Source organism: Lygodium microphyllum, chromosome 4 (genome assembly GCF_053477565.2).
Source record: "Lygodium microphyllum isolate KBCC chromosome 4, Lygodium_microphyllum_v1.1.10, whole genome shotgun sequence".
NCBI lineage: Eukaryota > Viridiplantae > Streptophyta > Polypodiopsida > Schizaeales > Lygodiaceae > Lygodium > Lygodium microphyllum.
Window position 1 is genome coordinate 102,628,907 of NC_141138.1, and position 27,434 is coordinate 102,656,340.

Here is a 27,434-nt window from a genome sequence, read left to right on the forward strand (position 1 = left end):
AACCTTTATCACAAAACACAATCGGAGTAACTATTTCCTACGGCTTGTCACACTTGCTTTACGCATCAGAGATTGATTTATTTGTGCAAGTCTCAAATTGAAATGTTTTCAAGAAAGCGCTCAAAGACTAATATTTTTTTGAGGATTATGGCATTGCTACGTGGAAGACATTCAGAGAATGGGTCTATCAACCCAATAAAGGACTTGTTGCTTTTGAGTTGTTGTGGGAGTTTGAAGAGTGATACAACCAGTTAGATGCACTTGAGCAAAGAGCCCTAAACTTAGAGAAAGTGGAGTTATTCTTACAGGCGGCTGATCTTGCACTTCAGAACAAGTTGGGAGACCTTCTTGAAGACCGTACGTGGTCTATGGGATTAAAGACGGATTGGTAAGATGCTGCTGATGCGGTTTCACATTGACAAAGAGGCGGAGATGGAAGGCTCACTTGCCAAACTGCATGCAAACACCTCTAGCGGTGTCTTCTCATTCCCCGACTTCAAAATTTGGCCAAAACCCCTATCAAGAGCCTTACCCATAGCTTAAACCCTACATCTTATCACTTTGGGTTTACTCTTCAAGCACTAGATATGCTACATTGCTTCTCGGTTATGATAACTCTAGCAAGTGGAGAAACAAGTTCTTAGGAGGGATGTCAATGTAAAGGGTAAAAGGTGAATGTAAGAGTGTATAGAATGCCCACGGGCAAAGCAACGAAGTGCTAGAGAGTGACGTCCACTGAAGACAGATCCCAAGTGTTGTGACCACTAGTCGAAATAATGGAGTGAGAGAAACACCAAACGTTGATCATTAGAGTGTGAGGAGATTGAGGCAAATGTAGAGGATGATGCTTGATGATGTGTGTGAAGTAGCAAAACATAGCAATAGAACACCATGGTAAAATGTGGCAATAGGACATCATAGTAAAACGTGACAATAAAATGCAATAGTAGGATGTTGCAGTAGAGAAGCAAATGAGGTGATGGCAACAATTGTGAATGTTGGCACCTCGAGGGACAGCGATGGCTAAGATTTGCATACAAGGGTGAGAAACCTGCATGGAACAGATAAGGCTGAATGGTGAGTAGTCTAATAGATGTTGAAGGGTGCCCCAAAAATTAGGGTTTTGGGCAACCACTAAAACTCTCTTGAACTACACATCAAATTTACTTTTTTTATTAATTAAGTGTGTTTTGGGATTGTTTAACAATGCTAATCAATTATAAATCGTATTTTAGCTCAATATCTCCTCTTAGGCCCAAAATTAAGCCTAAAAGGGAAGGCTGACAATGTTTACCCCAAGGTATCCCACCCCAAAGCAGTCAGGGCATCAGATAGAGGGTATACATTTGCTACCCAATGGCCTACCAAGACTACAGAGGTGATGGTTATCTTACTAAGGGAGTGCAAGTAGTCACCCCAAAGAGGACAGGGCATCGGACAAAGGGTGCTCCAATGGCCTGCCAAGCCCTACAAAGGCGGATGGAACCACATTGAACCTTTTTTTTGTTTTTTTTTTTGGAGGGTGGCAGCCAATTGAGTAATAGTAACCCAGAAGATGGGGGTAGGGATGGCATACCCAAGACATCACAAAGCAATACCAGCTTACCCATCCACTGGAGGATTGTGATGATGAGGGAAAGGCGATAGAGTATCATGTGAAGAAGGATGGTGGGGTAATCCTTCTTAACCTTTTCCACATGTTACAACAACTTGACCTTTTTTGCATCTAAGGTTACCATCGCTTGCCTTGTTTAAGGGATTTTCCCTACCTTGAGAGTTTCTTGGGGCGTGGACATTGGCATTGCATCCTTAATTTGAGGGATTCCCCCTTCCTTTAGTGTTTCTTGGGGTATGGAGATTGGCATACATCCTTAATTTGAACCTTGAGCTTTGAAATGTCTTAGCTTGTCATAGTGGAAGCAATGATGCTATGTACCATTGTTCTTATTATCAGTAATATTGGTGGAAGGAACAACATAATTTTTGTGGGCCATCTTTTGGCTTTCCTCTTATTGATTTACTTGAGCTCTCTTGGGAAATGTCTCTTCTCCAAATCCCTAGCCTTTAGAATAAGTCTTGAAATGGTTGTTCTCAATATTTACTTGCAAGAGTTTACAACCTACATGAGAAAGCATTGAACACTTGGATTTACAATAAGTTTCTACTAGAATTGTGGGATTTTAAAACTCACGGAGATAGCTTCTTGAAAAAAAAGAAGGAATCAATATTATGGAAGGTTAGATACTATCCTTTGATTGGTCCACTTTTTTGAGCTTAATCAATATATAGGAAGTCCCTTAAGGAACTAACAAGCTAATTAGAGTATTCAATGTAAATATGGTTGCCCCATTTCAACCTTAATAATATTAAAAGGGATTAATAATCCACCTCACCATGCTTTATGATTCCTTAAGAGTTAATATCTCAAATAATACATGCTATAGAATCAAGTTTAGCTATATTATACCCCACATGCCAAACATTATGATGTGCACATACAATAGTTCAAGGAAGTCTTTAACTATGTTCCAATATCTCTTTGGATCAATTGAACCTAATACTAGTTGAGATATCTTAATAGCAACTACTATCAAGCATTGGTCTATATTCATTGCTTAGCCTAATCACTTTATTTACAATTAATTTTAGTTTTTCATTTTTAAAGTTTTGATAAGTTTAGCTACAATTTTTAATAAATTTAGTGGATAATTTAGTTTTAATTATTTTTACCATTAGTTAGCTTAGCCAATTGTTTGGTTTGATTAATTTAGTTTAATTAGTTTTAATTAGATTATTTAAAGTTAAGGTTAGCTTAGTTAATAGTTTAGTTTTAGTCAGTTTTAGCCATGTGAAGCCAAATATTATTTTTGTTAGCTAAGATAAAGTAGTTTAAGCTGATACTTAGTTTTAAATAATTTATACTAATTAGTAATGTAGCTAGAACACATGTAATAATTATTTTATATTAAATAGTTATATCAATTTAAATTAGTTACACAATATTTAGTTATGATTAATGTTAGTTCATTTAATAACAATGGTTAATGGCAGTATGACATGTTAGCTTATTTTTGTTGTCATGATCACAAGATTGGCCATGCCAAAGCTAAAACTCAATCTTTGAAATTACGATATTTGGCAATGTTGGCATCCATTTTCAAAACTCTTTAAATATATTAAAAAACTAAAACCCACATAACAATATAAGAAACTGAATAGAACATAACAATATAAGATACTGAATAAAACATAACGATATAAGAAACTCCACATCCTTCTTGAATGATACATCATACAAGGGAATGACACCTTCCTCCATAATTATGAAACAACATAGAGACTTGTGCTAGCTCTTCGATGTGCTACTTGAATAACATGGTTGTGTGTTTATATTTGTTACTACTACGTCTCTACAAAGTTGTAATGTGATTCATATCTAAATATAATAAATCATCAAAGCTACTCCATTATAGACTTTGACCAAGTAACTTCTTACTTGATTTACCTTGTGGAAGGTACTATTCATCAATACAACATCATAGACCAATAGAGGTCCATGTGCAAACCTTATTAGGCTCATAAGCTTGTAAATGCTTTTCATCCAATGCCTAGTTGAAAAAAGGTACTTTCAATTTAAGGATTTACCTATAAGCATAGAAACATATTTTGAAAACATTGGTAAAAATATTAAGACCATCCACTCATTGTATTTAAGCATACAAGCTTGTTCATGTAAGAAATGAACTCATTGCTACACTAACATAACAATTTAAAGGTATATTTAGTCATATAATCATGTTTGTGTGATGAATAAAGACACTCCTTCTCATACTAATATTGTATAATCATCAATGAGCTTTGTACGTAGGTCAAATCATAGGAACTCATTTAGATCTTCTAGGGAAAGAAAAGCTATGGCTTTGAGAAACATTACTAAAACGATGTAGAGCAAGAAAGTACAATATATATAAATAGGAATAATCTTGGGTAGCATAACTTGCAACTATCATTGGTGCACTGATAATATGCCTGACTTGTAGAATAGTTGTACTACAATATTGGACCATGTTCTCGTACTAGAGTGTTTAGTTTATTGAACAAATGGAAATTCCAATTGCTCTCTTAAGAACTATACTTATTCTTGCTTGCAAATGGACATTATTACATGAAAATGTGGATCTTGTTATACCAACAAAGACCGTAATGTACATGTCATTCCATATTATTGGACTATATAAAAAGGATTCTCTATGTTGAGTCATTGCAATTGTAGCTTTTAAGTATCATTGACATGTCCATTTTGATCTCAAGACCAATAGGAACAATTGCAAACGGAACCTTGGCCAATGATCAGTTCTTGATAATCCTTTGGTGTCTCAGAATGATATACCGCTAGCTAAAATATCAACTAGACTTAAAATGATGAAATTTAGCATTTTTGATGTCCTTGCATTCGATATGCTGCACAACCCAATGATGTAGACGTGACAACAACAAAACATTTGTAGCCAAAGATATATTGAAAATTATAAGTCATGATACAATATGCTTACAAAGATACATTGAAAATTATAAGTGTGCAAACAAGAAGTGACGAAACTTGAAGGATTATATCACAATGGTTGACATATGGGACATGTCACGCTCCTTCCTCACATTCAGTGTAGATGAGGTCACTAGTACAAGATAGGCCAAGATTGATTCATTCAAATCAGCAAAGAAGTTCAATCTAGAGTGAAAAGATTAGCCCCACCAAGTGTACCATCCTCTCTCATACCAAGTTTTACCTTTTCTTCAATGATTATATCGAAGCAAATGCCTATTGCTTGATTGCATGCATATGTCATCCTTTGGATATATGAGACGGATATAGATAATACAACAAATGACATTTTTGTGCATACGTTTTGGCCCATGACAAGGATGTAGTTTGACACAAAAGTTGAGAGGTCTAGACCTAGCAAAATAGCTTCATAGAGCCAAGATGATTGTAGCTCAAGTGGTTTGAGTGTGTGGGTGTGTACATTAGTGTGTGAGTTCAAAACTTGGGTACAACCTCGAGGCACCTTTCAAACTTTCTCAAAAAAAAGAAGGGAGCTTCATAGGTGTTATTGGGCATGGTATGTAACATGCAATAATGACTAGGGAAAATGCAAGTATGAAGTTCCATTTTGCACCGTGCCATAATCCAAAACCAACAACACACCTTAAAACCTAATGATACATTTACTATTCCCCTAGCAACGAGCACCAAAATGTTGTCTCATATTATCCAACATTGTTATTCTTAAAGGGAAGCGCACATGAACGTTAAATGCGTAACAAACTCAACCATCTCATTTTAGCTACTCTAGTATGCAATGTAAGGAAGCTAAGCGACCCGTGAAACTAAGCATTCAAATAGAAGATGCAAAAAGGTTGTGTTTGCATGACTTGGATGGAAACAAGGAAAAGCTAATCTCTACCGCAAGATTCTCAAAAAAAAGAAGAAAAAAGCGAGTATCATCTAGTTAAGTTGTATTCTTCAATGAAAGCGAGTGCTTGGCTACTCCCCCTGCCTTACAATAATAGACTTCTCACATGGACTAGCTGGAAAACTTAAAAACTTATGAAATGGACTTGTAGGAATAATAGACTTGTGATATGTGGAGGACTCGAAGGTCAACGTGAAAACTTCTTAGCCCGGTTACACACCAAAAAAGGGACGCCCATTTTGTTAGCTTTAACCAATCAAAACACTTATTTAAGGGTTGGTGTCCGCAGTCTTTTACACACTGGAGAGGCCATGACTTGTTGTTTACCTGCTAAACAGGTGAACTCCCCGCCCACTTTTGGATGGGGAGTCTCCCTTGCCCACTTGATAAAGTGGCGGACAAGGGTGCACTTTTTGCATTTGCAACCAATCAAAAGATCTACAAGTTTGTTCTTTTTTATTTTTTTACAAACTGTATCCATTTGGTGTGTAAAGATACGATGCCCATGTCTGTGGCCGGTTTCAAAAAGTGCATGCCCACACTCTCGGCGGGGGTTGGCCGTCCATTACTTGGTGTGTAACCAGCCTTATATGGACTTGGTAGGAAAGCCTTATATGGACTTGGTAGGAAAATTGCTTCAAGTTCAAGAGACTGAAATTCTTTCAGCGAGCACAGGATGTTAGCTCGCCCGGTGAAAGACGTGGTGATCAAAGAAGGGGACCTGGTGATCGTGTACGAGAGGCATGATCGCATGAAGGCAGTGGCCGTGGCCAAGGGGGCAGAGCTGCAGAACAGGTATGGCGTCTTCCCGCACTCGGAGTGGCTGGGCAGGCCCTTCGGCTGCAAAGTATCAGGGAAGTCGGGCTCCGGCTTCGTCTACCTGCTGGCTCCGACGCCGGAGCTGTGGACCTGCGTCCTCAGCCACCGCACGCAGATCCTGTACATCGCCGACATCAGCTTGGTCGTCTCTTACCTGGAGCTCCGGCCCGGCAACATTGTGCTCGAGTCTGGCACCGGCAGTGGCTCCCTCACCACCTCCTTAGCGCGTGCTGTTGCTCCCTCTGGTCATGTCTACACTTTTGATTTTCATGAGCAGCGTGCAAGCTCGGCGAGGTCAGTGACTTGGCTCCGATTGTCTGGTTTCAGAAGTCTGAATGTGTCAGGCCCTGGTTGTTTTTGAATATCTGAATGCCAAGTTGCGGCTTTTGTAACAAACCACTTCAAGTTTTAGCTGATAACAGCGAGAGTGGAACAGAGCTTCTCCATACTTTTAATGGGCATGAATTCAAGACTTGGCTGCCATTTTGATAGCACTGTGCACTGGAACTGAACACTGATAAAGTCTTTTTCTAACTGAAAGTATAGTAGAAAAACTATCAAGCAAAGTAGATATCAACAACTAATAGATTTCCTTGAGTGATATTGAACAATTCGTGTTACCATGATTGTCTCCTTTTGGAAAGTGCATGAAGACAAAAGTAATGTTATGTTAAAAGTAAGCAAGAAAACGAAGAGAAGGGTGAGGTAACATATCTAGTTGATTTGCAAAGGCTTTGAACTTATTTAGATGGAAGCTATAACTTTATCATCAAGCAACCATTGTTGGGCTTGGCAAGGGATTTGATAATAGAAAAGGTTGCAAGGCTTGATAACTATATCATCAAGCAACTACCATTAAGCCTGGTAAGGGATTTGGTAATAGACTACGTCACGAGACTTAACTATGATAATTTAGTTGCAGAAATCTTGTTTGTTTGTTTTAAGTCCCTTAGGCTTGGCAAGGGATTTGCTAATAGACTAGGTTACAAGACTTAATTATGGGAACTTAGTTGTGGAAATCTTCTTTGTTTGGTAACAGGCTACGTTACAAGACTTAATTATGGGAATTTAGTTTTGGAAATCTTGTTTGTTTGTTCCAAGTTCCTTGCATCTCATCGTGGACCTTGCTTAAGATCTTTAAGGCCAATCATGAAGTAGCTATCTTTAACATCTTTATGAGGTAGTCCATGCAGCCCCTAGACTTGCTTAATTGATAAATGTTTTCTTAGGAACTCCTTTGTTGCTCCAATGTACCCCTCCTAAAGAAGCATTGTCCAACATCTCTTAGATCTTGCATGGACTACCTTTTAGATCTCAAGGGGAATAGTTGGGCACGATTACTTGTGGGAGTTCTATTTTTCAAGGTTGTTGATGATACTATCTTGGAGATGTCATGCGGTGTCAAGGCTCATTTTAATCTGATGCTCTTGGGATAATTAATTTGTTCACATGTGTGGCACACAAGTGAGATCAAGTTGAATGCGAGTCACAATGGAGGTAGACAACCCTAGCTAGGCCATGGGGGACATTGGCGAAAATTGTGGTGGACAGATGCTAGTGTAGTTGGGATAGATCTCGGTGAGAGACATCAAGTAGCCCCTTGGGATGACTTTTGGTGTCAAGGGGGTTAGAGAATTAAATCATTTAATAACTTGGACTAAGGTTTGTGAAAACTTTCAATACTTGTAGGTTGAATGTGGTTAGGAATTTGAAATTGAGAACTAGGTAGTGGCCAATACTTAGGTAGGGCCAAGTATTTTTCATTTTTATTGGATTATTAATGGCTGGAAATTTAGTCTAGAGGCTGAGTTTTTCATGCACAATTTTGCTACTTGGCATGTGGCCATGTTCATAGCTATGCAAGATTGGGGGAGGCCATTCAGGGAAATTTTGGGGGTGGAGAGAAGAGTGGACCACCATGGAGAGTAGGTAAACTATTTTGAGGATCAATCTAGGGCAAAGGACAGCAAACGACAACATTTGGGGGCATTCAATAATAGATGACACTTTTGGGGCACTATTTTGGGCTGGTGATTGTTGTAGAAGCATCGTTTGATGTGCCAACGATAGCTTTTAGGGTAATTTTTATTCAACCGATCTATTTTTAGGCATTTTCAAGGTTGGAAATTAAAAAAATTCTCTCGCACCGTTTCTCTCCCTCTTGCTTGATGCATGTGCAATCTGGTGAAGAAAATTGATGATTCAAGTCTTAATTTTGGACTTGAAGTATTGCTATTGGGACTTTGCTGATCCTAGATTCCTAACCAGTATGGATTAGGATTTGCATGTTTGCCTTGGGATGCATGTATGCATGCCTTTGTGAAGGTTGTTGTAGTAAGTTTAGTCAATGGACAATAGATTGGGGGAAATTTGGTGGTGTACAACATGACTAATTTGCACGCAACTAAGGAAGATCTAATTTAGCATCCTCTGGATGTGTAATCAAAGGGCAAATTGGAAATTAGGTTTGATGGTTGCAGAGAACATGAAGTTGTTCTAGAATTATGAGGGATCAAGCCTTGATCTGTTGGAATCAAAGGGATTTCATATGACGGAACTTGAAAGATTTCAATCCAAGGAACTTGGAGGGATTTCAAGTTCTTGGCTTGGTCTTCCTAATTCCATAGCTTCGACCTATCCTAGTTGTACTCAATTACTAGAATTATTGTGAAAAGAAATGCCACAAGGGAGGCCAAGGTTTTGGGGCCAATTATTGTTGGATCATCTTTTGTCTTGAGGGCAATCTAGGCCAAGTGGAAAAGTGCTGAATTTTCAACTTATCATTGATTTTATACATTAATTGCTTTTTGTAACCAATTGTAAATTAGGGTCCGATCACTCTTCTTAGTCAAGGAAGGCTGGTTTCATGGTTCCATTGATGGGATACATCAACTCCTTTGAGTAGGTTGGCTTGTGGCACCTGACTACAAGCTAGATTAAAGGAGTTTCTTGAAATTGTTCTTAGCTGTCATAAAATTCAGCAAGCATGTCTTCAAGTAGTGAAGAATCTCACTATAATGATGCCTCACACTTAGGAGTCTGAAGACAATGGAAATAATGGATTGCTTGATCTTGGAATGAGCCTTTAGCATGGGCAGGGGTGCTGGTTTTGCTCGTGAAGTTGGAATTGCAATGCCTTTAGATGTTGAAATCAGCAAGAGGAAGAGGTTTTGGATGCCCAATTTAAGGTTCGACTTATGGTGATAGTGGGTACTTTGTCTTAGCTCACCAAAGATCCATGGTTGGCTGATTTTTTGTAGGTACCAAAGATGGGCAGTAAAGATAAAAAGGGGAAAGCACCTCTCGATACTTTGGGATAGTATGTAACATAGAAAGTGGATGTGGTACAGCCTAAAAATGGGCCAAATGCATCTAATGAATAGATGCAAATATTTGCTTTGGGACATGGTCCAAAAATGCATGGGAATTTTGGAAATGCATACTCTATGCCTTTGGGACAGCAAGAAAAGTCTCAACATGTGGGACATTCAAGATATTTTGGTGGTGGATCTGTGTTTCAAGGTATGACTGGTCATGATATTGATTCTTTTGGTGTACATGGCCCGTTGGTTTTGTGTTCGTGGATGTTGCCAGTTCATGTGTGAGTCTATGCGTGATCCAATGGGCTGGGTGCATTTCTTTCCACTGATGTTTTTAGTGATGATGTCACTTGTTTTTGGCGTTTGTTGTATGGCTGGCTAATCATTATTATGCTGGCCAACTGCCAAATTGCTGGCTGACCTGATTGCACCGAGGGCATATTTATAGGCTAGGCATTCCCTTTCGTTATTTAGTTGAGCACACATCTACGCGCTGATTTTGGTAGAGGGAGGGAGCTGGTGCCCTAGAGAGTTGGTGACTCACTATTGTTTTTGTATTGTCTCGTCTTGGAATATGGATTCCATTTCCTAAGCATTTGTTTTCTTTTGAGTTCTCTTTGTAGTGTTCTTTTCTTTGCAGTGTTTCTCTCCTCTCCTCTCGTGTTATGCAGATTATTACAACAGATTTCTGTGCTTCCATTCCTGCACCCTCTTTTGACATGGTATTGAATGTTTATGTTCGCGATCTTGGAGCCGTTTTTTGTTGTTAAAGGTTTGCGTTTTCATCTCTTGCTCCTTCTCAGATGTGTTTTGATTGCTATGATTGCTGATCCAGCTTGGGCGACCCTCTATTGCAGATTTTTGGCTAGTATCCAGCCCTTGAATTGTGTGTTTCGACAACAGCCCTCTGTGCTTCCTAGTTTGCTTTCTTTGTAGGTGGGATGACTACATTTAGTGCTGGTCTTCTTGTATCTTGCCTATATATCTTCTGTTCAAGAGGAACTAGCCTATTTTCTTCATCTTTGCTACAATTACTTCTTAATCTATGTTAGGATTTGCCAATTCTATGGGTGGTGTCCAGTGTTTTAGTCTTTAGCTTTTCAATTCTTAGTGTGAACACAACTAAAGTTATAAGTTGTGTCACCACTCTCAGGGTTAGAGGAGTCAGCTAACTCTAGTTGATTTTGAGCCAGGTTTATCTTAGACCTATCTTGTATCTTTCATTCTCATTCTTTCAGTTCAACAAGTACACTCTACTCTTTTGCTTCAGCACACTCTCATTATCTCTCTTTAATCTCCTCCATAGTTGGTTGTCATTTTCCAACTTTTGATATTAGAGTAGGTTTATCTTAGATCTATCTTGTATCTTTCATTCTCATTCTTTCAGTTCAACAAGTACGCTCTACTCTTTTGCTTCAGCACACTCTCATTGTCTCTCTTTAATCTCCTCCATAGTTGGTTGTTATTTTCCAACTTTTGATATTAGATTAGGATCTACGCACGGATTCTGTTCAGCCACCGTTAGTTGGTGCTGGCCCGCCTAAGGTCTTGTTGCTGTCAGCTAGCTCTCAGCCTGAGGAAGAGAAGGACAAGCTATTGTTGTTTTCAGTCTGTGCGTAGCCCCATGCACAATCGCACGCATAGTCCCATATGCAGCCTGCATTCAATCTGAGGAGCTATCCCGCCTAAGATCCTGTTGCTGTCAGCTAGCTCTCAGCCTGAGGAAGAGAAGGACAAGCTATTGTTGTTTTTAGTCTGTGCGTAGCCCCATGCGCAATCGCACGCATAGTCCCATATGCAGCCTACATTCAGTCCAAGGAGCTATTGTTTTGGAGGAACTACTGCTGTTTTCAGCTCTGCCCCTTATTTTCTCACCTTTGCCCGCCATATTCTTAGCTTTGCTTGTGGTTTTCTACAAATCCTAAAAAGTGCATAAACCCTAATTTTTAGATTTGGTTTTTTTTTGGAAATTTCTGCAATTTCCTATTCATTTTGGTCTTCTCTTTCCAAATCTAAGCTCGTGCATCCCGAAAATTTGGGGCTTTTGTCAAATTTCACTCCTACAGTTTAAATTGATAACCAATTTCAAGAAATTTCACAATTTCTTTGACATTTCTACCAAAATTTTTTGGGCTTTTGCTCGATTTGCAATCCCACATGCGAATCTTCATTGGAAACATCGACATTGTATAATTTCATCGACGTTTGTTGTAAGAAATTTGGGGCTTTTTCTCTTAGAGGCTCTGACACATATCACGAGGCAGACTTTAGCTGCTGTTCGTTGTTCGTATGCACCCGAAGTGACATTACTGCAAAAATTCAAGTTGTAAGGTACAAATTTCTTCAATATCTTTGAAAATTTAGGAAGAAATTTGGGGCTTGTGCTTGACACGCATTCCAAGGCAGAAAACAAGCGGTACAACAACATTTAATTATTGTTACAATTAAATTGAGCAGAAAATTTTGGGAAAATTCAGTAAATTTGGTAAGGTCATGCATTACGAGGCAAGTGTGGTACAACAGTGCATTGCTGTTATTTCTTAGCTGAGTGTTGATTTGGATCAAATTGGGCATACTTTGGTATTTGTGTGACAATTTGGTACTTTGTTGCATAATCCCGAGGGGATTTTTGGTACTTTGAGGAGTACAATCTATACTTCAGCAGAGAAGTATTTGATTGCAGATTTTTGTCCATTACTGATAGCATGGCACTTGAAGGGACTAATGATCAGAGCAACATTCTTAATGTCTTCACACAGGAGGACAAACTTGATAGATTTGGTCTACAAGTGATTTGTAGACCAGGAGGTCTTGCACCTTAAACATCTCAGCGTAACGCTAGAGGACAGGCTGCTGGTGCTATTGCTCCTCCTCTCCCTCCTACTGAGGATCACAGGAGATGGGACTCAAAAGATGCACATGTACTTTCTTTGATTGCCTTGTTAGTGAAAAGATCGATTATTCTACACATCCAATCCTGTAAGACCTCAAAATCAGCATGGGATGTACTTGAGCGTATATTTGCAGCCCGTAACGAGGCCAGAATATCTTATCTTCATAGAGAGTTGACCAATGTGAATATGGATGAGGGTGATAGCATGACAGATCGCCTTACTCACATACAGGATTTGCGTGAGCAGCTGCTCAATGTGGATGAAATAATTCAGGATGCTAAATTGGCAAATATCGCACTGAACTCTCTTTCAGAGTTGTATCTTGGTTTCCATCCCTCTTCGATTTTGTCTTCAAGGGGACAGCCCCTTACATCTATGGAGTTGGAAGGCCTCTTGTTGCAAGAGGAACAAACTCGGAAGAATGTTGTATTGTGTTTAGGAGATGTGGCTATTCTTTCCAAGTTCAAAGGCAAAGGAAAAGTCGAGCAAAATGCAACGAATCAACAAAAGGGTGATGCTGGACAGCCATCAAATAAGGCTGTCCAAGACATAGAAAAGTCTATAAAAAAGGGGAAATGTCATTATTCCAAGAAGCCAGGTCACTATATTGATGAATGCCATAAGAGATTAGCCAAAGAGAAGAAAAAGGACTTCGGTTTGGCTGTCCAAGAGACATCAGCCAACCAGCAAATCTACTGATGTTGATGCTTTAGCCAACTTTGTGGAGGAGAACTATGCATTTCTGATTTGCAGTTATGATTCTTTAATAGCTGATTCAACATTTAATGTTGCTAAAACGCAATAAACATGGTATTTTGATAGTGACACTCAAAACACATCACTTCTAGGAAGTGTTTGTTTTTCTCTTTGCATTTAGCGGTTGTTGGGAAGCCTGTTACATGTGCGAACAACAATAGTTATGATGCTTGTGGCATTAGGACAATCACTATTATTGCTGCAGATGGTTTTGACTTCATGTTTCTAGATGTCTTGTTTGTGCTTGGTATTACAAAGAACTTGTTGTCTATCTCTACATTTAACAAGCATGGCTTTGAGGTCATCTTTGAGGATGACATGCATTGTTAGAGATAGGGAGATGGATTATGTACTCTAGCTATTTGGGACCGTGTATAAGGGTTTGTTTTGTTGGATACCTATGGTGCATAATCTCATGATGCTTTGGCAGTCACTACTCTACTGCCCGCTATTCAGTATGTAGAGCTATGACATGCCTGCTATGGACATGTGAGTTTTGGGAGTTTGATGACCCTTCAGAGAGGTGTCATATGGTAGATGCATTGCCTCTAGTGGAGACTCCACCTCCTTATGCATGCGAGGGATGTATTTTGGGCAAGATGCATAGATTTGCCTTCAAAGGATGGTGTAGTGTGTGCTGTCCACAAATTGCAACATATTCGCTCTGATGTTTGTGGTCCCATGAGGACACGTGCACTTGGAGGTTATCTTTACTTTGTTACATTTATTGATGACTACTCTCGGTATTCATGGCTGTATGGGCTGAAAGCGAAATTTGATGTGTTAATGTATTTTAAACATCTTGTTGCAAAGCTTGAGGCTGAAACTGGCTTGAAAGTGCAAACACTTCACATGGATAGAGGGGGGAGGGAGTACATGTCTCGTGCTTTTGAGACATATTTGCTTGATCATGGCATTACACATCAAGCCACTGTTAGAATGACTCCTCAGCAGAATGGTGTTGCTGAAAGGAAGAATCACACTCTTATGGAGATGACTCATTGTATGCTCAAAAGCAATGGGCTGCCTCATAAATTTTGGTTAGAAGGCCTTTAGTATGCAAATCATGTGTTGAATATTGTTCTCACTAAGGCACCAAAGACGATCACCCCGTTTGAAGCTTGGCATGGCAAGAAACCCAAGGTTGAAGAAGGGCATAGATTATGAAGAGACTTTTGCTTCTACATCCCGTATGAGTACGGTGAGATGTATAATTGCTATGGTTGCAAATTATGGTTAGAAAGTACATCAATTGGACATTAAGACAACATTCTTAAATGGGGATTTACATGAGGATGTTTATGTGTTATAACCTCTAGGGTTTATGGTTAAGGGGAAAGAGCACATTTTATGCAAGCCAAACAAAGCTCTTTATGGTCTCAAATAGGCTTCTTGTGCATGGTACTCTAAAATTGATGCGTATTTGGCCAGCAAAGGTTCAAAAATAGTCCAACTGCTCTCACTCTATACATTAAGAATGAAGGGGAGGACTTGTTCATTATCATTTTTTATGTAGATGACATGCTACTCATTGAACCTTCAGAAGTAGAAATTGCAAATTTCAGGATTGAATCAAAACATGCATTTGCTATGTCAGATATGGGCTGTCTATACTATTATTTGGGGATTTAGTTAACCCAAAATGAGCATGGTATCATCATGTCACAATCACAGTATGTGGATAAGTTGTTACATAGGTTTAATATGCAAGATTGCAAACCTATGTGCACTGCTATGGAACCAAGCTTAAAGTTGTCTATGCATGATGGTAAAGAAATGCTTGATGTTGCAATTTACAGCTAGACTGTTGGCTGTCTTATTTATCTTTGCAACACATGCCTTAACATTTAGTATGCTGTATCTTGGGTGAGCAAGTATATGCATAGCCCACAGACTATACATTGATAAGTTGTTAAGTAAATCTTTAGATACTTGCAAGGTACTCAGTCACATGCATAATTATTTTCGGAGGGGGGGGGGGGGGAAGGGAGACTTGCAATTATAGGCTTACAGTGATCTAGATTGGGTTGGTGATGCAAACACTAGGCAGCCTACTAGTGGACACATTTTCGTTTTGGGCCATTCATGCATTTCATGGCTAAGCAAGAAACATTTTACAGTGGCTACCTTGTCTTGTGAGGCTGAGTGCAAAGCAACCTTCATGGCAACAGTGGAATGCGTATGGTTGCATGGATTGTTGGTCGATCTACATTTACCATTGGAGGGTCCTTCACCCATTTTTTTTGACAGTCAAAGTGCTATTGCAATGGCATGAAATCGTGTGTTTCATGCTCGCACGAAATATATTGAGGTACATTACCATTATGCTAGAGAGAGATGTTATGTAGGAGAGATCAGCTTGATGTATGTTCTTATAGAGGAAAATGTTGTAGACATTTTCACCAAGGCACTATCTCATGAGAAGTTTGAGGTTTTTCACAAGTCCTTAAACTTGCTACTCTTTGATGATTGATCATTTATATACTTTGTCACATTGGCACTACAAGAGGATGTTAGAATTTGCCAATTCTATGGGCAGTGCGTAATGTTTTAGTCTTTAGTTCTTTTTCATATCTTAGTGTGAACGCAACTAAAGTTATAAGGTTTTGGTGAGGGTGCTATCTCTCGATGTTCTAGATGTTCGAGTTTCAAAGATGGGTGATATATAGAAGAAAAAGAAAAAGTGTTAGTGCTATTATTGTGGCAAGAATGGACATCGTTGGAAGGGTTGCAGGACATCAACAACATTGTGAAAGGAGTGGAAATCATCTACAAGCCTAGGTTTAGGTTCTAGTCATTCGGCTTCGACAATGGTAGTAGGGGCCTTCCTTGTAGCTCACTAGTACAGGTGATGTGGGTCATTCTTCACAACTCTCCAGTGCTAGTGAGAGAGTGTGAGAGGGTGGTGATGGTGGGATAGTCAAGCCTCATCTATACTTCTATATAGGTGCATAGGATCTAGGGAGGGGTTTCCTTGACGCATTGGCCGAAGTTTGTGGTAGTTTGAAATCTTGGAGTTGGGATTGATATCCAAAATCATGATGAGGTGTTTGATAGAGAATGGGATTTATTCCTAGTGTGAGCTTACATGAGGGTACATGAAACCAACATTTCTTTGGTGGATGGGTGGTAATTCCTTGATGACAACATAGTTATAGCAGCAACATTTATTATAAAATTGAGAGATGCAAATTAATTGACAATCTTGGACAATGGACACTATGTTGGTCCCAAAATTGGCGCCTCTTTTGGTATTTCTTTAACTTAATTGAAGAAGAAGTTGATGTAACAATGGGATTTTCCCAATGCCTTTCGGTATTGTAACTCCCCTTGTTGTCCAAAATGACCAGTAAGCCTTCAATCTGATTTATACCTTGATTTGGGCAGTCATTAGGCCTTCACCCGCTTTGATGGAGATGGAAAATGCCCCAAATTCATTGATTTACTGGTCTCTCCACTTGAATTTGTAGGGATCGATTAGACACGGAGATCGAGGCAGACTGTCGTACGTATAGTGAGAGACATAGAGAGAGAGCGAGAGCAAGCAGTGTAGAGTGTGAGCACGTTTTTTTTGGTACGATGACGAGTGTACCACTTTAGGTTTTAGATATATATATATATATATATATATATATATATATATATATATATATATATATATATATATATATATATATATATATATATATATATATATATATATATATATATATATGAAAGTACAATGTGCTAAGAGTGTGTTTACATTCGTGTACATATAAAAGGCACGATGGCCCTTTATTCCCAACAACCTTTTACCTAATGGCAATGTGCCTTAAGAGGAGAAAAGAATCAGCTAAGTCTAGGTATGTACAAAGCTGAAATAAATATATCTATCTAATTTCCATCATTTGTCAATAATGAGCAAACCGCTCTGCTGGAAGACCCTTTGTGAGAAGGTCTGTAGGATTATCATTTGTATGCACTTTGACAAGCTCAATGCTCTTGGTGTCAAGTACATCTCTAATGAAGTGGTACTTCACCTGTATGTGCTTTGTCTTTGCATGAAAGACAGGATTTTGTGCTAGCATGATAGCACTCTGACTATCACAATGGAGAACAGGTAACTCTGTGATGCCAAGCTCTCCCACCAGACATGAAAGCCATAAAGCCTCCTTGCATGCCTCAGTGGCAACCACATACTTTGCCTCTGTAGTAGACAATGCAACACACTTTTGTAGCTTGGAGATCCAAGAGACTGCTCCTCCTGTGAAAGTAAACACATACCTAGAAGTGGACTTCCTACAGTCTGCATGACCAGCATAGTCTGCATCCGTAAAGCCAACAACAGATGCCTTCTGCTTTCCAAAGGAGATGCACAACTCCTTTGTGTCTTTGAGGTATCTCATAATACCTTTCCTGCATCCCAATGCTTCTTGCTAGGGGTTGCCATGTATCTGCTAACCACTCCCACTGCAAAGGCAATGTTAGGACGTGCAGCAACCATAGCATACATCAAATTGCCAACGGCTGAAGCATATGGTATCTTGGCCATTTCAGCCTTCTTATCATCAGATGTAGGGCTGTCCTTTGCACTAAGTTTCACATATGGAGGCAATGGAACCCCAATTGTTTTCTCCCCCTCCATATTGAAACGGTGCAAAACTTTGAAGATATACTTCTGCTGAGATAGATAGAGTAAGCCTTTCGATCTTTCTCTGAGTATTCGCATGCCAAGAATGTGATTTGCATCACCAAGATCCTTCATGTCAAAGCTGCCATGAAGACTTTGCTTCAGTGAGTCCAAGGCATGAGTATCCCTGCTAGCAATTAGCATGTCATCAACATACAAAACCAAGATAATCAGGCTGCCATCTGTTGTCTTCTTGGTGTACAAGCAGTGATCCACTTGACTTTTATGAAAGCCTTGGGATTGTATGAATGTATCAAATTTATGATATCATTCTCTTGGTGTTTGTTTCAGCCCATACAAACTCCTTTTGAGTTTACATAGCATTTTTTCATTCCCTTGTTTAACAAACCTTTCAGGATGTTGCATATATATGTCTTCATGCAGATCACCATGTAAAAACGCAGTCTTTACATCCATCTGTGTGAGCTCCATATCCTCAACTGCAACCAAGTCTAAAATGGTTCTCAATATAGTTATCTTGACTACAGGAGAGAAAATCTCATCAAAGTCAATTCCATGCTCTTGCTTGTACCCTTTTGCAACCAATCTTGCTTTGTACTTTGGTGAGGAACGAGAAGTGACCTTCATCTTGTAAACCCATTTGCATGAAGGGTTTTCTGCCCTTAAGGCAACTGTACCAAGTCCCAAGGGCCATTTTTTCCAAGAGATTCCGTCTCTGAGAGCATGGCTTTATACCATTTCTTGCTGTCCTGTTTGTCCATTGCTTCCTTGAAGCAAGATGGTTCACCACAGTTTGTCAACATGACATAATCAGCCACATTAATTGCACTAGGAACAAACCTGTCAGGTTGTCTAGTAGCCTTAAACGATCTCCTAACCCAATGGTCATTGTTTGCTGGCTGTTCTTGCAAATTTCCATTTTCAGCTTGTTGTCCTGGCATTTCAGCCTGCAAATCAGCATTAACAGCTTGCTGTCCTGGCTGTTCTTGCACATGTAATGGCTCATTTTCATGGGCAATAGCTGGCTGATTATTTCCAGCATCATTTCTTGCATTTACAGGTTCATTTACAGCAGGTATTTGCTGCTGTACAGCGGGCACATTTTGCTGTCCAAAATGTATTTCTTCCCAAAATACAACCCTACAGACCTCCTCAGTCTTTTCGGGCTGTTTCTGTATGCAATCTTCCCGGAAGATAACGTCATTGCTGCATACTACCTTCCTTTTCTCGGGATTCCACAATTTATATCCCATTTCACCCTCGTCACCATATCCTAGGGAAATGCATTTACAGGACCTTGGCTCAAGTTTGCTGCACTTTTCTTTACGAATGTGCACAAAAGCCTCGCAGCCAAACACTTTCAGATGAGCATATGAAGGTGGCTTGCCCGACCACGCTTCTTGGGAAACTCCTCCCCCCCCCCCGCCAAAGACCTATTTGGTGATCGATTAATTAGGTGAACGGCTGTCATAATGGCCTTTGTCCAAAAACCATGGGGTAATGTAGCATGAGACAGTATCGTACGGACCTTATCCTGTATGGTCCGATTCATATGCTCTACAACTCCATTTTGGGGCGGATTATGAGGGGCAATGAGCTCCCTCTTTATCCCTTTGCTGTCACAAAATGCCTGAAAGGCCTTGGACACATATTCCTCACCATTGTCAGAGTGAAGAAACTTAAGTGTCTTATCTGTCTGATTTTCAGCTAATGCCAAGAAAATTTTAAACTTATCAAGCACTTCATCCTTGTTACAAATAGGGTAAACCCATACTTTCCGTGTAGCATCATCGACAAAGGTGACAAAATATTTATTTCCCCCTAAAGATAATCTTGGCATTTGATATACATCCGAATGTACTAACTCTAGAGAAGAAGATTTCAAAGAAAGAGACTTTTTATGTGACGTCTGTGCATGTTTGCCATAAATGCAATGATCACAATGCTCAAAATCAGCATAACGAAAACAAGGCAAGTAACCCAAACGAGAAAGCACTTTCATTCATGTTTGACTCATGTGTCCCAACCGGCCATGCCACAAAGAAACGCTTGGCTGCTTGGTCACGGCAACAACATGGACACGCACACTAGATACATGAAGTGGATACAAGGTATCACTCTTGCAACCTCTGGCAATAACCCTAGATCCCTTATAGATCTTCCATTTTCCATCACCAAAGGTGGTATGAAAACCATCATCATCTAGCTGCCTTGTGCTAATCAAGCTCTTCTTGAGCTGAGGTACATGCCGTACATGCTGAAGTGTAAAGATAGAGCCATGCTGAAACTATAACTGCACACTGCTAATACCTGCAATCTCACATGCATAGTTGTCCCCAAGATGGACAACACCATGTTGACCCCCTGTATAGGTGAAAAACCACTCACGATGAGGGGTGATATGAAAGGAAGCACCTGAATCGAGAATCCAGGTATATATGTCATAATCTGTATCTGGAAGTAAAGCATGTGTACCAAAGTGTGAAGAGACAAAGAGTACGTCACTTTCACTATCACTGTCGTAAGTGACTACATTCACCTCTTCAATTTTTACACTGCTTTTCTTAGGCTGACTGTCCTTCTCTTCCTTGCTATCATCTGTATTCTTGCCTTTTCCTTTCTCTTTCTTCCATTTGTAAGCAGTCACGTTTAAAGTGATCCTTCTTGCCACAATGATGGCATTCAACATCTTTGCCACGTGATTTACTTCGTCCCTTGCCATCATATTTACTCTTTTTGCTGTGATCTGCCCCTAGTATGCAAAGCACTGGAAGACTTATTGGATGCATTGTTTTGCCGATTCATCTCTTCCATAAGTAGAGAACTCTCTACATTAGCATACAAAAGAATCACATTAGAATTTCTCATAGCAGTCCTGAATGTATCCCAACTCTCTGGTAGAGTGCAAAGCAATAAAGTAGCCTTAAATTCCTCATCAATCATGAACTTCAAGGCAACCAGTTGGCTGAAAATGGAGTTAAACTCACTCGGGTGAGTAGACATTGTTGTACCTTCTTTCATACACAAATCCATAAGCTTTTTCAGCCAATACACTTTGCTTGCAGCACTCTTCTGTGCATACAGTTCTTCCAGTCTAGTCCATATAGCATATGCAGAATCCAAACCTTGAATGTTGAAGAGCAAGGCATCAGAAATCGATAGCTCTATGGTTGAGCGTGCAAGCTCATTCAACTCATCCCAATCATCGCAGGCTTTGCCCCTTTGGTTTTGATTGGCTTTGCCTGTTTCTTTTATAACAGGATATTGTAGCACTGTTTTTGCCACACTGCAAAATTATGTGTGCCTTCAAGCTTCTTTATGTGCATCAAATTACTGCTGTCATTGCTGCCAGCCATGATTTTCAGCCCAAATGTGATAAAAAAACCAGCAAATGCAGGTCCAAACTGTCACCCAAGTGACCAAGGTACAAACAAGTACCAATCAGCAATAAATGACCATGCAGAAGTACAGATTTCAGATCTGTAATTAAGTTTTCAGAAGCATCAAACCAAGTGCTATAGCATTATCCAACTGATTACAGCTGTTCCAAGGGCATGTGCATCACATTACATGAGAAATCCCAAAATTTCAGCTGCAATTTCTGTTGTATATGTACCCACGGGCATAAAATTTGACACGAAACGGTCAAAAGCCCCAAAATTTTGTGCTCAAAGTGTCAAACACGCATCTGCATAGGACTGTCCAATTTTGCCAAAATAAAGCAATTTCAGCAAAACCCCCAAATTTTACTAAGTGTTGATGTCCAAATTGCACAGAATTCAACTTGCATGTACATAAAATGACCAAATGCTGCACAAATTTTGCCCAAATTGCAAAAGCCCCAAATTGCACGGGGTCCAATGTGCCTCATGTCGAGAAATTGGGTTAATTTCAGCCCAATTTGTGCGTGTACATGAAAAGCCTCAAATCTCGTGGACAGAGTGCCACAAATTCTTGCAATTTCCGAAACAGATTTGCTTGCCCTGCATTAAATTTTCCAAATCTGGGAAAAGCCCTAAATTTTTGGGCCTTAAATCTACACAGATTTACACATTGCGCGTGCGTGCGCAAACACCTTGGTTAGAGGGGGGAATTTCATAGGATTTTGAAGAGATTTTTTTTTTTTGATGACGGGTCCATTGACCCGTTAGTGGTGCGCCGTGATGCTAACGCCGCCTGTTCGCCGTTCGCACTGGTTGCCCCGTTGGCTACGGCGCCTGTCGCAAGTCAATCGTGGAGCCCCTGTCGTTCTGTAGCTTGCCACGCACCGGCTCCTACCCGCTACCTTGTCTTGTCAGTTGCAGTCGCCGTGGTCCACGCTGGACTCCGACTAGTCGCAGCCCGTCACACTTGTCACGCCTGTCACGCAGCTTGATTGGGCCCCCGACCCCAACTGCAGCCCGTCACCTGCTAATGCCCGTTCTGCTCGACTGTTGCCCGCCAGCGATTCCTGCTCGCACTGCCTCTTGTCGGCTCTGATACCAGCTTGTAGGGATCGATTAGACACGGAGATCGAGGCAGACTGTTGTACGCGTAGTGAGAGACAGAGAGCGCGAGAGCAAGCAGTGTAGAGTGTGAGCACGTTTTTTTTGGTACAATGACGGGTGTACCACTTTAGGTTTTAGATAGATATATATATGAAAGTACAATGTGCTAAGGGTATGTTCACACCCGTGCACATATAAAAGGCATGATGGCCCTTTATTCCCAACAGAATTTGATTGAAAATAGCTTCGGTCCTATTGAATCCAAGGTTTGAAGCTTTCAATTTCTAGCATGCTTTCCAAGGCTATTGCTAAACCCTAATTTCTTTTGCAGATTAGGTTTTATAGCAGAGAAATGTGAAATTTCTTACCCTTTGGTGATCACAATGTTGTAATCTTTGGAGCAAGGTTGTAGAAAGTCTGGGAGACGAGAGAGAAAATTCAGACTTTGCAAAGAATTGAAAAAAATTAGTCATTTACTGTTGTTGCTCTGTCTCAACCAACCTTCTATACCAAGAAACAATTGCGCGAGTGTCAATATTGCAAATGTGTTGGTCACACTGTCGATCAATGCTACAAGAAGAAAGAAAAGTAGCAAGACAAGCAACATGCCCAATATGCCGCTGCTAGTACCTTGTCTGATAGTGACTATGACGAGCCACCTACCATCTTCGATAAGGCCCTTAATGTATCTGTTCAATCAGTGTCTCTTGACAATGTTGAACCCTATCAGTACGCTTTTTAAATTGAATCCCAAATAAATAAATATGTTTTGGAATTAGACACTAGCAATGCCCATGAATGTATTAAGACCTTTTCAAACACTTACAGTGTAGAAACTTTGCCCGGATTTTTATCCAAAATGAATTATACTTTCCTTTTACGATTCTATTAGGAGCTGTATTTTAGGGGGGATTGTAACCACACTTATTGCATGATCTCTGAGTTGATCCCGAAAGTTGTATCCATGTATTTGGCCTCCTGTCATGTATCCAGTTTGCCTCTTAGCCATGTTAGCTTTTGATCTATCTTTGAGCCATGCACATGTACCTTTGAACCATGCCTTACTTTGGGTCCCTTAGCTTTTCGATAGACCATGTCATGATTCTCCTAACGGTGTATCTCTCTCACTTATGTATCTCCTTTCTTGAATCATTATACAAGATTAGACATTGTCTCTTCGAGGTAAGACCTTTCCTTTTCTTTCTTTTCTCGTATGTTTCGTGTCACGGGTTCAGCCACCCATGACCTGAAGGGGGGATTTGTGAGATTGATTTATCCCCATGTGTGAACACATGTTATTGTGTGTACAGTGCTCAACATTTAATAAGGGTCAAATGTGTAGGTGGATACCTTAGCCTATATATTGAGGCCCTATCACTTGTACTTTTAATACAAACTATATCTATTCAGCTTGTTGTGTACTTGCAAGAGAGCTCTCTCTCTCTCTTATGGAGCTTCATTCTCCATTGCCTGTTGGATACACATCAACTTCATACCCAATAGAGACTAGGCATTAATTAATTAATTAATATCAATCTAAGGGTTAATAATTGTTGAATGATACTTAGAAAATAAATTGGCTTGTGGAATTATTATTATTAGACAATATAAAAAAATGAATAAATTAATAAGGATCAAAGGTGTAGGTGGATATCTTAGCCTATATATTTAGGCCCTATCACTTGTACTTTGAACACAAACTATCATATCAGTCTATTTAGCTTGTTGTGTACATGCAAGAGCTCTCTATCTCTCTCTCTTTTATGGAGCTTCATTCTCCATACCCTGTTGGACACACACAAGCTCTATATCCAACAGAGACCAGACATTGATTAATTAATTAATGCCGGTCTAAGGGTTAATAATTGCTCAAAGATACTTGAAAGATAAATTGGCCTAGCCAATTTAATTATTGGTTGGTGGAATTATTATTTTTTGGGCACTAGAATAATTGATAAATTAATTTTTAAAATATTAATTGAATAAGTTGAATAATCCTAGAAAATAGAGGATTAGAAGGTTGCCCCTTGGCAAAACTTGCCTATGCAAGTGGGAAAAACGTTTTTGGGGTTTGGTGAAAGTCTATTCTAGCCATTGTGAGAGAGAAAGAGGTTGTTAGAGAGTAAGAAGAGAACCATTTCTACACCATGTGGCAGTAGTTTGGAGTCTCTAGAAGCAAGTGATAGCAGCCTAAGGTCCTCTTGGTGTAGATGACAACATACAGGATAGGGCAACAATCTTTTTGGTGGTCCTAAGCTACTTCCATGGTTGTTTGAGTAGGGCAGTAGCTTTTCAGTGTTTCTTACGATGAAACTTTGAAATTTCTCTCTCTGCAGCATTCTCTCTTATCCCCCAACCCTCTCGCAGGTTATCTTAGCAAAATCCAGCCATTTGAATTAATCAGAGGTGGAGATATTGGAAAATCTTTGCTCTGTAAACCCTAATTTAGGGTTTGACAACAACCTCATGATGTATGCTCAGAATTGAGGGCCTAGGACTTGAATTCGAGCAGCTGAAATTGAGAAAATTTACGGAGATTCAAGAGGCCAACCAACCAATATCAGATTTGGGGCTGAATTTGTCTTTTAAGAAGCAAGGTAAATTTTGAGGCTTGTTAGTTAGTTTTGACAGCAAAAGACATTTGGATTATGTAGGAGATTAGAGGATCTTAGTTGTACTTTATCCATTTGCAATGAAAACTAAAGAAATACTAAGGGGCGCCAATTTTGGGGCCAACCTAGTGTCCATTATCCAAGATTAAAGTGATAAAGTGTGCATTTTCAATTTATGTGAATTTTATGCTTGTTGTAATTACTGTTAAATTAGGTTAGTACCACCCTCTCTGAGAAGGAAGGCTGGTTTCAAGTGACAAAAGTGCAGATGTGGGGGGTAGTCTGCAGGGTTGGCAGCACCAAAGTTTAGAACGAAGGTGTCTGTGTACTATATAGGCACATGGGCCTTTTGGCAGCCTCATTCACACCCCTGGTGGGGCACACAAATTCTGTTGGGTGTATGAACAAGTTATTGAATCTATGGTGCTTGACCAATTGTGCATGCTCTTGCTTGACGAATGCCTGCCTGATCAGGAGTGTATTCTTACATCCTTGCACATCCAAGATGGGTACCTGCACCATTGGCCCTAGATCCTTAGGTGTAAACGTGCTCAAAAGGTTAGGATAATTAAGGAGTCCTAGAAACAAGACTCAAGGGCTCATTTGCGTTACATCTCACATGATCTCCTCAGTTGGGACTCTAGGTCTGTTTGGCACTCCCACCAACACCCCAGGATGTGTTGCCCTTGTATGATGGGACTCGGGAGACCAGCCTTATGTTGGAAAGCTTGGCCTGAGCAACCTGACATGTTAGTGGTCCCAGGCTTAGCTATGAACCCTTGTTGGCTCTATAGCTCCACATCCCTTATCATTCATCTCACAGCAGTGAGCTGTATGTCCAGCCCTGTATGTTCCTCTGTTCTTTATCCTAGTATGGACTGTGTCGTGCCATATTTATAGGTTGGATCTATGTGGGCACAATTGCCTCTGCTTTTAGGTGTGCACTTCACTAAATCTTGTATTGCTACCTACCTAGCAGGACTATCAACATCACTCAAATTTTTAATTTCAAGTCATAACTTTTGTAAGCTATGTTAGGATGGCAACACGGTTGTTCTGTTTCAGCAATTTGTGTCTGTAGACACTATGATTTTGCAATGTGTCAATGAGTTTTGTCTTGTCAGGCAGGACTTTGAAAGGAATGGTTTGGCTGAGCTGATTACAGTGGATGTGCGTGACATACAAGGACAGGGATTTCCTAGTGAGCTTTCTGGAAAAGTAGACGCTGTATTTCTTGACCTACCTCAACCATGGTTAGCAATACCATCTGTGACAAGAATGCTTCATCAGAATGGAGCTTTGTGCACGTTCTCCCCTTGTATTGAGCAAGTTCAGAAAACTTATGAAGCTTTTCAGAATCAAGATTTCACAGGTATTTACTTGTCAGCATCTGTGAATAAGACCTTGCTTATTCTCTGTGAAGTGGTATTTATTTGCCTCTTTGTTTGGCTAGATGTGAGGACCTTTGAGATTCTTTTGCGTACTTATGAGGTAAGGGAGGAGTTTCTCACGGAGTCCATATTGGGGAGCAATGTGGATGCGGTCGGATCTTCTCCTCCTTTGAAGAAGACTCGCCATGATGCAGGACAAGATGGGGATTCCTTTGGGCACACTGACCCTGTTGATAAAGTTCCTCGAAAAAAAACTCATGAGAGACAGAGAAATGAGAAGGGCTCAGGCTTTGTAATGGCAAAGCCTGTTTCTGAATCGCGAGGTCATACTGGCTATTTAACATTTGCTGTTCGTGCAACTTGAACAATCTGTAAGGTCAGGCAGCTGTGGACAGTGCAACATGCTTTGTAAGAGCCAAGACTGTTAAGATGATTAGGTTTACAGATAATATTGGCAACTTGTCATCGACAGAATGATTGTCTGTGCAATGAAGACCATATCTCTATCATTTCCAATGTTGTGGAAAGCAGCAAGTCTTTCTGCTGCACATGAGGGTCATAATGTTGTGGGTGCCTGTCAATGTTGTGATATTGCACAACTTACTTCTAGCACTCTACATCTTGCAGTTCAAAGAAGAATTTGTCAAGCAATGTAGTTTGAGGCTGGTTTGTGAACTTCAAAAGGTGCAAATTGGTCTCAACCATTTTTGTTCTTCAATTTCAAAATCAAAGATCAGCAAAGGAGTTTGTCTTAGCCCTTTCATGTTCAATAAACTTCAAATTTCACCTTTTCATGAATTTATATTTTGGTTTTTTTTGGGTGGCTCTTTAACTTGAAGTTGCAGGCATTTCTTCCAAGGTTATACTCATTACAAAGGCGTGATGGAATGTGAGAGAGAGAGAGGAGGACCTTCTTTGCGGGTGAAAAAAGAGAGAGGACTTGTATTAAACATTATGTTAGATTTCCTTTCCCAAATGAACGCATGTCTTCATGTTAGTTCACTCAACTTACTAGTGTTGGCTTTGTGGAAAATAATGAAAATAGAGG

General features: G+C 39.9%; 1 protein-coding gene across 1 annotated transcript; it reads left to right on the forward strand.

Annotated features, from left to right (window-relative positions):
- The first annotated feature begins 6,102 nt into the window (after positions 1-6,102).
- LOC148037407 (S-adenosyl-L-methionine-dependent methyltransferases superfamily protein) lies at positions 6,103-27,140 on the forward strand. The gene is made up of 3 exons (XM_087676318.1): positions 6,103-6,587; positions 26,120-26,367; positions 26,449-27,140. Exons 1-3 carry the CDS (start codon positions 6,151-6,153, stop codon positions 26,748-26,750), a joined length of 987 nt encoding a protein of 328 aa, XP_087532444.1. The 5' UTR covers positions 6,103-6,150; the 3' UTR covers positions 26,751-27,140.
- Positions 27,141-27,434: the final 294 nt, after the last annotated feature.